The 12,459-nt window shown below is 33.8% G+C and overlaps 1 protein-coding gene across 1 annotated transcript; it reads right to left on the bottom strand.

The window, feature by feature from the left end:
- Window positions 1-1,613: 1,613 nt before the first annotated feature.
- On the bottom strand, window positions 1,614-6,819 carry LOC112501848 (VAMP-like protein YKT61). The gene is made up of 7 exons (XM_025105582.1): window positions 6,747-6,819; window positions 6,391-6,618; window positions 5,816-5,913; window positions 5,208-5,312; window positions 5,006-5,071; window positions 4,583-4,669; window positions 1,614-1,829 (listed from the first exon to the last, which is right to left on the bottom strand). Exons 2-7 carry the CDS (start codon window positions 6,587-6,589, stop codon window positions 1,779-1,781), a joined length of 606 nt encoding a protein of 201 aa, XP_024961350.1. The 5' UTR covers window positions 6,590-6,618; window positions 6,747-6,819; the 3' UTR covers window positions 1,614-1,778.
- Between the last annotated feature and the right edge of the window lie 5,640 nt (window positions 6,820-12,459).

Below are 12,459 nucleotides of genomic sequence, written 5' to 3'. Positions count from 1 at the left end.
CCCTATATATATATATATATATATATATATATATATATATATATAATAGTAACTAGGCATGGGAATGGGCCCCGACCCGTCGGGGACAGGGATTTCTTGCTAAATCGGGGATGGGGACGGGGATTCCCCGCTAATTTGGTACATGTGAATTTAAGTTTTTTTTATTAAATTAATTTTTTTTTTTGTTTTAGGTTATTAGTTCGTTTATGATGTTGTGATTTTTTTGTATTAAATTAAATTCATTTTGGTTTTAGATTTATTGAAAATGTTTGAGATTTATACATGTATGGTCTCTCACATATCTAATTTAAAACAAATTATATAAACAGGAAAAAAAATCATCGTTTTCCCGTTGGGAATGGGGATGCGATTATATTCCCCGGCGGGGATGGGGACGGGGACGGGGATTGAGGTCCCCGCCCCCATTCCCATGTCTAATAGTAACATTAAATTTTAAAAGATTTTTATCCACTTTACCCCAGCAATCCAATAAAGCTCATGAAAAGTTTTAGTTTATTTGTCTAAAATCGTGATTTTAGTTGTATGATGTTTGAATTTCTGTTTATTTTTATATTGTAATCTAATACATTGTTTGTAATTGGTTCAATTATGTTTGAGACATTCAAACTTACATCTTTAAAAAAATTGTAGTTTACTTTTAATTGTGAAAATTAACATATTGTAATTTTTTCCAGATTGGTTTTGGGTTCGGTTATAACCAACGGTGAAAAAAGAAATTTTTTACCCTTAACGGATTCCCGTTGGGGATCGGGAAAACCGTAAGGACTCGATGGGGATCCCTGATAAGATCCCTGACGGGGGATCAGGACGGTTACGGGGACGGTTTTAGCTATCGGTTTAGGGACGGGGATACCAATACCCAACCCGAACCCGACCTGTTGCCATTCCTAAATATTCTAGAGCACCACTGTAAGATTGGCATGTACATCTTTCATAATAATAATAAATTATAAACGGATGCTCGAGACCTTCATAGGTCCGCCCTTTTTTACACAATTGGCTCACATACCCGTTGTGAGAAAAAAAAAAAGACTTCATAGAGACTCAAGAAAAATGCATATTAGAAGAAATAACTTAAGTGTTTTTTTGAAGTATATAATATTTATATACACAACAAATATTGACCTCTAATACAGTTGGGTTACCGAATACCGCTACACCAATCCAAAGTGACAAAGGCTATACTCAATCAAATACAATGTGCCTTCTCTTTTGCTGCTTGTAGCTGATTATTGGGTTTTCTCAACAAATACATAGTGAATATATCAGATCCATTTGAAACAAGATCCACCAAAGATATGTGATAAAAATTCTCAATACATTCTACACCTTCTAATGCATGAGGGACTGTTTGACAATTGTTGAATGATTTGATGCAGTATGATTAAGTAGCTTGCATGATATAATGCAAAATGAAATATAATTGCTTGGTAATTGTATACAATGAAATTAGGGCTCTTAATGATTAAGGGAGATTTAAGATACAAAATCATTCAGAGGGTTTTAGATACTTTAAGAGGCAGACTTTTTTTTTGCCAAACAAGATTCACCTCTTAACGATTCAGAGATTGTCTCTTAATGGAACTATTAAGAGGTAAACAAACAACCCTTTAATATGATATAGTAAAGATGCGTGGAGTGTGTAATATAGTGTTGCAAATAACAGGAACACGAGTATTATGATACATGATTCAAACACATGAAACCCAACAATCTTACTTCAATTCAAACCATGTGGAAGGTATTATAATAACATCTCATAATATCGTGCAGCATTGATTCGTCTTTTTTGCCTGCTTGTAAAACATCTGTCAACAATTAACCAAACAAAATCTTGTTATTTAGTAATCAAAACGTTAAAAAAGAAAAAACAGCAAAAAAAAGATGCTAAAAACATGTCCAAACGGGTCTTTTAGATATATGGGTTGGTTCCGGTGAGAAACATAAGTCAATCTTAATTGAATGTCAACACTAATGAGGTGTATCAAGAAGCACCAGATCAATTCCTTTCTAAAGCGCAATTCATGAGCGGGCATGAGATTAAAAGTGATCAAGGGTTCAGATATCTTCTTACACTTCTCACCGTAACTATTTTTCTCACACGATCCTTCGCCTTAGGTATATAACCTCAAATGATATTTTAATTAAATTTATGACCTGACCTATTACAAAAAAAATGGCTTCATACTCATCACAAGTGTTCAGAATTGGGATTTGGAGATGATTAGAGGACCAGATAAACTCTTATGACTGTGTGGAGCACACTTTCCGAATACAATAATTCGTCCCTTATAGCCTTGGGTTCACGAATTTAGTATTGGGATAATCCTAGAGAATCTCTCATTTAAAGGCTGTGAAATCGAGATATATATCCCCCAGATTCTCATTTACATATTTATACAAGATCGACAGTTATGGGTGGTTAAATGGTTATAACCGTTCCTGGATAAGATTAGAGAGCAGATACAAACGAATCAAAGTTCCAGGACCAAACTCTTTCCAAGTACCCAAACTCTTACTCTGAAGTCCAAAGTCTAGGTGTACTGATCTTAACTCTGGATGCAGGCATCAGATCTCTGACTCATATGGTCCAGAGTTTCAGAGTTGGTCAATTTTCCAGATCATAAGTCTCAACGTAAAAAAACCCCAAGCTTGGATGCATAGCCTGGAGTTCCAGGCTTCAACTTCTTCCAGACTTACACTTGGAACTTTTCATAGATACCCTGATCAGAAGGATCAGATTTCTGATTACATTACCTACACTTATACTTAGTGAGATTTTCACTAAGTTCGGCTCTTTAGAAATCCAAGGGCATAGCCCGCTTGACCCCCGTCTTATGGCGATCTAAGGTGATAGGAGCAACATTTGTGAGTGTGCACTCCGCACCTCCTAACTCACTTATGTTTGCCTTGTCATTGTAATCGATCCCAAGTAAATCACAATCACACCAAAATGACTGACGACACTAAAATCACCAGCAAGGTCATGGATTGAATTGAATATATCACTTAAGGTTACATATCTAAATATATCTATCATAATCTTGCAGAGACCCCATTTTCTTCATTAGGGCTCACAGCTAGGGATGTTATTTGGTCGGTTTATTTGGTTTTCAACGTTCTTTGAACTAAACGATAACCGAGTGGAATGAATGTTTAACATGTCTGATCACAAGACCCCCCCAGGTATTTATTTCAACCACAATGTTACCATCTTATAACTACAAGGCGTATTCCAATTAGAAAGATAACCTTCTGAACTACTGCTTGTCCAGCAATACTTGTTGCATCTTCCACCCAATCAGCAATGTTAAAGTTGTACTTGGTACACTACACTTTGTTTCAGCTTGGGCTATGTAAGTTGATAAGCTATTGGCATAAAAGATGGCTAAAAAAGCGATCATGTTTCATAAAACTAGCTACTCCCTCCATCCTGTCCACATTTCTATTTTAGTTTACCCCAAAACAATTGTCCACCTTCAAAAGTAAATGTCTACTTACCGTTAATCATGAAATGAAGAAATTCATTAGTCCCTCTATTATTTAGGGTAAATTTGTCATTTTTAGTTTACTAAAAAGTGTAATAATTACACATTTCTAAAACTGTACTTTTTTCATTGTAGACATTTACTTTGGGACGGAGGGAGTAATATATAAGGTAGATGACAACGTAAAATGATCTAAAAGGACATGTTGAAAAATACTCGATTCTAAGATGAGGGGAAGAATCGTAAAGAAGTGAAAAAATAGTGCCCAGAGCTTGTTGAAAAGTTATCTGAAGTAGGTTTTCAGAAAACTAGCTTACCAAACAGCGGTTTTTTATAAACTCAAAAAATAAGCTAGTTTATAGTTTCCAAACATGGCCTTAATAAACAACCTTAAGATTCCAAAGTGTTTCTCCGGACCTTACACTTTGCATCAACACTTTGTCTAGTTTCTCCTTAACTTGCTACCAGTTGACCTTTAAACATGTTTTACATTACCTCTTGTCTTGTTCCACCACACGGTTCCAGAGTGTTCAACGCCGACATTGTGCCTAATGTGAAGTTCCCCTTTAACTATTTGATCATTTAACACCCTTACATAACCTCTTTTCCTGTTCCACCACATGGTTCTAGAGCGTTCCACATCCTTATATGTCTAACATTGTGCCTGTTGTGGATGCCTACCACAAAAAGTCCTATTTATAGATAAACACGACTTCTTTTAAAACCTTCATGAAACAACCGTTCTACCCTTTCCAGTGGAGGACAGGCCCTATATTCAGTGAAACATATTGGATTGGTTTGGTTTTCTTTTATTTTAAATCCTAAATGTGAAAAATGCCACATGAACACTGATCTTAAATACATCTTATGGAAAAAGGAAAATTTGCAAGTCATCAGCAAATATTGCAATTAAATCACTCAAAAGTAAAACCGTAATGGCAAGATTGCAAGTAGTCAAAAACGACAGCAAATATATGCCTTCTCACTTCTCAATATAGAATACTAATGTAGCATCATAGAGAAATAAATAAGGATCAAACATCATGAAGATTTTCAATTGTTAAAACATCTACCTGTGAAGCTGCACTGAGATCTGAACTCTTCTCAACTAAACTGTCCAGCTTTTCCCCCCTTTCAAGGACACTATCAATGGTTTTATGCTGTGACAGTCAAAACCACATTGCAAATATAAATAACAATAGCTCACATGTAAAACTAGTTTCTCAATTATATAAAAGATGAAGGTACTGAACCTACTAAAATATGACAATGAGCAACATTTTAATTTCCCAAGAATAAACAGGTTTTTGACACAAATATATGAATGTGATAAGAACACGGAACCATCATCAGAGAAGGAATCAGAGGTTCTACTTTAGATGCTGTTAGACAATACTATATGAGCATGCATGCCGTTTAGCCTTTTTAGGCCAGTTTCAAGAATAATTTGGAATATGGAACATGTGAAAGAAGAAACATATAATAGGAATTCTTACAAGAATAATTTTGGTTTCATCTAATTCCCTCTGAATTTTCAACAGATTATCTGCCTCCCCAGGATCCTGAACAGATGGAAAAACAATTATGATAAGTGATCAGAAGTTCAGAACATACTCACTGTGCAACTGTGAAGCTTAAACTAGAAATCAAGGGTCGAATTCTGTGTAGCGCATAGATTAAAGAGAACTCAAAATGTACCTGAAACTTGGTTAGAGCTTCATTAAGATAGGGCCATGGTTGAGTGCTATCTGCTTGTATGTTCCTCCACGTTTCACCAAAACACTTTTGATACTCATCTATCACCTGATCAAGATTTACTTATATTATTTATCAGTTCCAGAGAAAAGCAATATAATGGTCGCATTTACCAACTGTTACATGTAAAGACTATAGAAGCTTTAAAACTACGCTCCTTAACTTGTAAATTTTTATCGCTCTGATCTTGATACCTAACTTGAAATGCAACTTAGCAGTTGTGCATTTTCTTCATTACTCGAATTACATAATAGTCTACAGAAATCATCAAGAAACCTTCCACCCATATGTTCCAACTTTTGATAGACATCCTATAAAACATTTGATGATCTTGTTTGCATGGCACTTGCAATTTCAATCAACTACTGTAATATCCTGAACTTGATCAGGAAATATCCTCTAGAGTCTTGGACTACAAAAACAATTCATCACATAATTCTGGTTTCATATCTCATTCAACCAGAAGAATTGCAGACACTGCATTCTTCTCAAATACCATTCAATTTTAACCGTTAAGACGAGTAAAAAAGATGAAAGTAATATGTGCATACCTTGTTCAGTACAGAGAATGCACTTCTAACAGGGTAGTGATCATCCATGAAGCCCACCACACATAGACCATTTCTGTTATATGAATGCACCTTATACTCTGTCACAAAATAAACAAATGCAATTAGATAAGAGAAAACAAACTTATCTAAATACAAACCAATTTACTATTACGATCTAACAAACATATTTAAGAAATTGTTCCTTGCATTCGAGCTAGTCAATCTTTTCTTCAAACAAAAGCCACCCCTTTGCAGTTGTCCATAAAGCAATCCACCACTTCTTGGAACTTACTCGATGATCATAATTGTTTACAATCTAAAATTCAACTTTATCTTTTTGTGTAAAATGAACTTAATACCAATCCAAAGGCCAGCGCTAACTGATAATCGACACAACTATGCAATTCAAACTGTCACAAGCACTTTCATCCAAAATTAAAACTGAAACCACATCTAGAAGCATCAAGCAAAACCCAATATATGATACACAAACTGGTGGCGGTATTTTTCAAGCAGATGGAAAATTGAAAATTCTGAAATCAAATAAACATGAAGGAAAGACAAATATAAAGAACCTTCATGTTGAACGGAGTGGCGTTGATCAGGAGGAGTCCGTTTGGCGACAGTCCGACCAACAAAGACGATGAACTGCCTGACGGTGACCCTCTGGAAGTACCCAAAATGATTCACATCCGTAGCGTTTGCTAGTATCACGGGATCCGACCCGTCGGATCTCGAATCACACTTCAACACTAGTAAAGCTGTGATCTTCATCCTCTTCCCTCTCCCTTTATCAACCGAATCTAAAACGGACAAATCAAAATTAGGGTTTCAATGAACAAATTTCTTGATGATGCCTATGTTGTGATCTATGAAAAAGAAACACAGGGGGATTCAAATCTTTAGGTTATCTGAATTGCGTTATACTCACGATCGAATAAATGAACAAATCCTTGGGTTTTGGCTTTATGAACAAAAAAGGGGTTTGGATCGAATTTCAAATGGCAACTTTGCTTCCAATATTCCGTACCTTATAAATCATCCAGCCGTCACTAACGATGAAAGGACGGTTTCGTCAACAGGTGAATCTTAATGTAAACATCTGATTTTGTATTATGCACCTCCTTTAACTATTAAGCTTTATAATTTTATTGTAAATAATTACCGAATAATTATATTTTATTTTGCATTATATTATAAGAGTCTTTTAATCATTCTAACCATTTAATTATTCTACACCAAGACATTCAACAACTACCAAACAATCCAAAGTAAAAGCAATGGTGGAATGTATTTAAGTAAAATTACAATTTAGTCCACAAACTTTTACTTCTTTTATTTATTGACATATATACTTAAAATATCTTTTAAGAAGGACAAAACATAGCAAAAACTATATATGTTACAATCTGAGAGGGTATTGACGCAGTAGAAAGTGCGGAAGGATCGTCAAGCATCTGAATTCTTTAGTGACCGAGAATTACTCTTACAAAGAAGAACTGTATTAATTGATAATCTGATTACTAAGGAAAACAATAACTCTGTTTATAGATTAGTCTAAAATGATAATTGTGGAAAATATCCTAATCATAAGCTAATTAGGAAACTAACTGATAACATAGTTAAGATCATTATTAAGAAAGTAAAAAGCAAAGGAAATATTGATGCTGAAAAACGAAACTGGATTCGTCTTGCCATGCGGTTTTAGCCGCATGGAAAGCCATTGGAATTGCCGGTTGAAGAGGGAGTTATGCGGGTTTAGCCGCGTGGTTACCTGTGGGAACCACTATTTCCATCTCCACTGATGTGCATGCGACGACTTAGGTCGCGGGAGTTTCTGTTTGTGCTTTTCCTCCCGTTTGACTTGTTCTTCGATTTCTATCGTCGTCCTCTCTATATCAAGCATAAAGGTGATTATTTGCATTTTTTGATGACAAATTTTGTGCTTTTCCTATGTAGGATTTCAGTGCAAATGATGACAAATTTAAAGATGATCATTTGCATTTTTGATGACATGAGGATGGAGAGCACATGGTCTAAATGAGATAACAAGAAAACGGTCAAATCATCTATGAAACACATGTGATTTTACATCATGTTACGAAGCACGTTCAATGCAAGGGTGAACGGACAACCTGGCCCGCAATCTCAGTTTATGACCAAAGTCACATGAATCACATGTGATTTTACACATGAATTTAGTGTAAAACCACAAGTGATTCAGCCGTTTTCGTATTCTCTAATTTGGGTATTGTTCTCGTATGAATGTGACTCTTGATAACATATTTTTAAAATATGAGTACATTATATAAATTGTCCACGTTGTTTACTAAAACTCTGGAATTTTTATTCGAGTTTCAAAGTCACAACACTTGTTTTCATTTGCTTACACCGATCGTCCCTAACCCTGATGAAAATTCGAACAATCTGTTAAGCGTCTCTCATGTGCTAGTCATGATAATTTTTTATGATATTTTTATCTTTCTTATATATATATTTTAATATACAAGTATATAATGCTATGTACAAACCGAGCACATTAAGGACATGGAAGCGACGCATAACAAGGAACTGGTTATTATTTACCCGGTTGGGAGTGATTTTTTTGGTATGAATTTTGTGTTACGCTTCTTCTTCTAGATATTTCGGAAATTTATGAAGTAATTTTGGGGGCTTTTGTTAAAGATTTTTTGAATTGAGTTTTGCTAAGAAGTCAACACTGTAATCAACTTTTTTATCAATACCAGTACTTATAGTTTTGAAAGAAAATATGTTCTTGAATTACGGGTATTCAAATTTAGTGTTTTTATTTTAGGGTTTTAAATTAAGTGTTTTAGTTTTAGAGTTTTGATTGATAAGCATTCTTGAATCTTCATGTCGTTAAGAATTTTATGCATCTGATTTTGAATCTTGCTGTGTTTTGATCATGGCTAGGAAAAGGGAAGAATGAGGTGGGTAGGGAACAATGTTATTGAATCAATTTATGTTTTCGCATGTTCGTATCTGCTTTTGAATCTTGTTGTGAACATGGAAAAGGAAGGAGGTGAGAGGAGTAAGGATGAAGAAAGATCGGAAAAAGATAAAAAGACGAAAATGCTCTCACGTGACCAGCATCCATCCGAGAGACACTTAAATGATGGTCTTAACATCCATTAACATTAGAGATGAAGGATTTTACATTCTTGGACCATGTGGTCTACACAGAATGATGGGTTGCATTTGAAACAAACTATATATATATATATATATATATATATATCCTTAAAATGAAATAATTACAGATTTTATCCTTATGATATGTATTTTATAACATTTTGGATCTTTTGAATGTTTTAATATTAAACTGAACGGTAAACATCATTTAATGCAAGATATGATTTTCTTGGTAACCATCATAGATATTTGAGTCAGTTTACGTGCACTGACTCATTCCTCAAACGATCACAAACAGTTTGGAGTCACCACAGGTAAACTTGCATGACCATAAGGACGTCGGCAACACCTTGATTGAAATGGAGGGAATATTTAATACTGTCACAATCCAAGTATTATTTAAAAATTAAATTTAATGGTAAATGATGTTTTAGTTTAAATTGGGGTATAATTTATATTGAACTAAAAGTTGAATGATTCCTTTAATTATTTACGATTAGATGACATTTCAAAGTCTTTTGGTAAACTTTGATAGGGTCTTAAGCTAAGTATTGCCATTCTTTAACAAACATGTTTGCAAGCCATAAAATATTTATTAAAAAAAACTCAAGATTACAAGTAGATTGTGCGTAAGTATAACTTATTAAAGCTTCATATCTAAATTCGTGTAACTAACTGCAAATAAACATAATCAAATATAGGATAAACATCTCGTTTTAAATATAAAAAATTTAAAATATAATTAGGATAATCATTAAGTTCTAACAGAATACTTAATTATTATCTTTATAAAATGTTATATTATTAAACCAAAAATAAATTATTTCGTTATTAAACTTAAATTAAATTACAATAAAAAAATAAATTAAATAAATTACATAAAAAATGAGAACTTTTAAATAGTTGATTTGGTATTAACATTGATATATTTTTTTTTCAAATTTTTATGATATTTTCAAATTTATATTTTATTCAAAAATAAAATCATTATTGCTTTATTAAAAACACATAAAATCGTATTATAACATCGACAGATACAAATAATAAAATAAAACATTAAAATCAAGATGCATCTCGCTGCATTGCACGAGTATCCTTCTAGTAATACATAACCCAACCGGTTGATACTAAAATTTTGATATTCCTAAACCACACACCTTATCTCTGTCCCACAGATGAAACTAAGACACATCATATTTTTATAAATTTTAACTTTATTTTAATCAAGTTCACATTCTCTAACGTGTATTCATGTGATTGTTGGAAAATTTGTGACAAGAGACTAGTGATGGCCAAAAATCGGTCCCGGGCCGGTCCCAAGATTTCTCATAACCGGCCATAACCGGTCCCGGTCAAAAAAGTTGAGTCCGGTCAAGCTTTATTGTAACCGATTACTGGCTGTCGGTCCCGGTCATTAAAAAATATTTTTTTAATGATATATATTTTTAATACATTATAAAATTTATAATTGGGTCACTCAAATACACTTTAAAAATGCATTTCATTATAATTAAAATTACATTGTCTTACAAAATATAACGAGAAACCGATAATGGTGAACGTTCTTTTGCGTCTTTTGCGAATCGAGAACTTGATATGTAAATCGCTCAACCAAGACACTTATATATAGTGTTTAGAAAGCAAAAAATACAAAAAAAGGGCCAAAAGACGGCTAGTTTTGTAGAAAAATAACAGCTACATTTTTGAAAAATCGGGTCGGGCCAGGCTGGTCCATAACCGGTCCCAGTCCCACGAAACACCCTAAATCCATAACCGGTCCCGGTCCCACGAAACACCCTAAATCCATAACCGGTCCCAGATTTCGGTCCTATAACCGAACCTTACCAGTTCCTTACCTAACCTCCAACCTCCCAACACCTGCAGCAATCCAAGCACCTACCTCACTTGCAACCTCCCCCAACCAACTACTACTTCAACATCAACCTCACCTCACTTCCTAATCCACTCATGAAATCGAAGTAGAAGTAGAAAGTTTGGTTTTGTTTATTTAAAACAACTTCTACTTTTCTGTAAAAGTGTTTATTAACTTATGTGGTATCAGACCCGAGTTTGTAAAAAATGTTTGGATTAGTTATTTTTTAGTGTTTGGTAAATTTTGCTTATATATGTAAAATGACCAAAAATGACAATCTTCCATATTATTGACTTATGAGTGTTTGAGATTGCTTATTAACTTATTTGATTTTTAACATGTAAAAATTTATTTTTCATCATTTATAATAATATATTTGACAAAAAATTTATATCAATAAGATTAATAATTAACAGATATTAATAAAACATGGCTAAAATGGTAAACTGGTAATAAACAGTTTTTCCTAAATAAGGAAGGATTAACTTATCAAAAACTGCTTATTACCGGTTTGTCACCGGTATAAGCAGTTTTATTTTTCTTCATCTAAACACTAGCATTTAGCTTATCACTAATGCTAAAATAAAATAAGTCAAAAAACACCTAAAATAAGCAATATCAAACACCCACTTAATATTGTTAAAGATTCACAAGTAGGAAACCCATGTTTTTGTTTGTTTTTAAATTTTGGTTTTTCTCTCATTATTGTTTTCGTCCATATGGTTTATAATTTTATATTTGTGGTTAAGTAATCATTGTTGTTTTTGTCCTTAGAGTTAATAGTAAACCACTTATTATGATGGAGTTAACCTTAAGGACAAAAACAACAATAAAAACACAAATAGTTAATTAAAAAGAGCTCAAGAACAAAAAAATTCGTAAATTTTAACAAACCACATGGACAAATTCAACCAATCAAGTATTAATATAACCGAACAAAAATCATGGTTTACTATTTAATATTAACCTAGTAAATTACACCAATCGACTTTGTGGTGTGTACAAACTCAATCAATTGTCGTAGTTTAGAATTACATCAAACATTCTATTCTTTACAACATCCGTCAATTACCCTCAATCGGGATCATGGATTTTGAACAGATAACAACACTTAGGGGCTGTTTGTTTCCCTCTTAATGGTGACATTAAAAGGGAGCCTCTTAATCGGTAAGAGGCAGAAGTTGTTTGGCAAAAAAATAACAACCTCTTAATGTGACAATATCCTTTTAACGATTATGTGTTTAAGGTGCTCCTAAATGGTTCAGATGTAAGTTGTTCCATTTTTATCCTCCCACTACAAACCCTCGCTCCATCTCTCCCTTCGCTCTATCTCGCTCTCTGCCAGTGTCTATCGAAGCTTTTCGATTTCGAAACCCTAACACCGAGTCCCTCTCGAGTTTTCGTTCGATTCAATATCTCTCCACTCTCTCTCGGCCTTCTCATCCCTCTCTTTGTAAACGGATCCTCTCTCCTGACGGCCCGATGGCTAAAGGCAAGCTTGATCTTTCCGACGATCTTCTCTCTTCGAAACCCTCCGATCATTCTTGGACATCTAAAGGTAATCTACTATCGCTTGACGTTTTTATGGCATTTTTCTCTATATGGAGGATTTGTATTT

The sequence above is a fragment of the Cynara cardunculus genome, unplaced genomic scaffold, assembly GCF_001531365.2.
Source record: "Cynara cardunculus var. scolymus isolate 2C unplaced genomic scaffold, CcrdV1 Un_Scaffold_634, whole genome shotgun sequence".
Taxonomy (NCBI): domain Eukaryota; kingdom Viridiplantae; phylum Streptophyta; class Magnoliopsida; order Asterales; family Asteraceae; genus Cynara; species Cynara cardunculus.
This window is presented reverse-complemented; position numbering and strand designations above follow the sequence as displayed.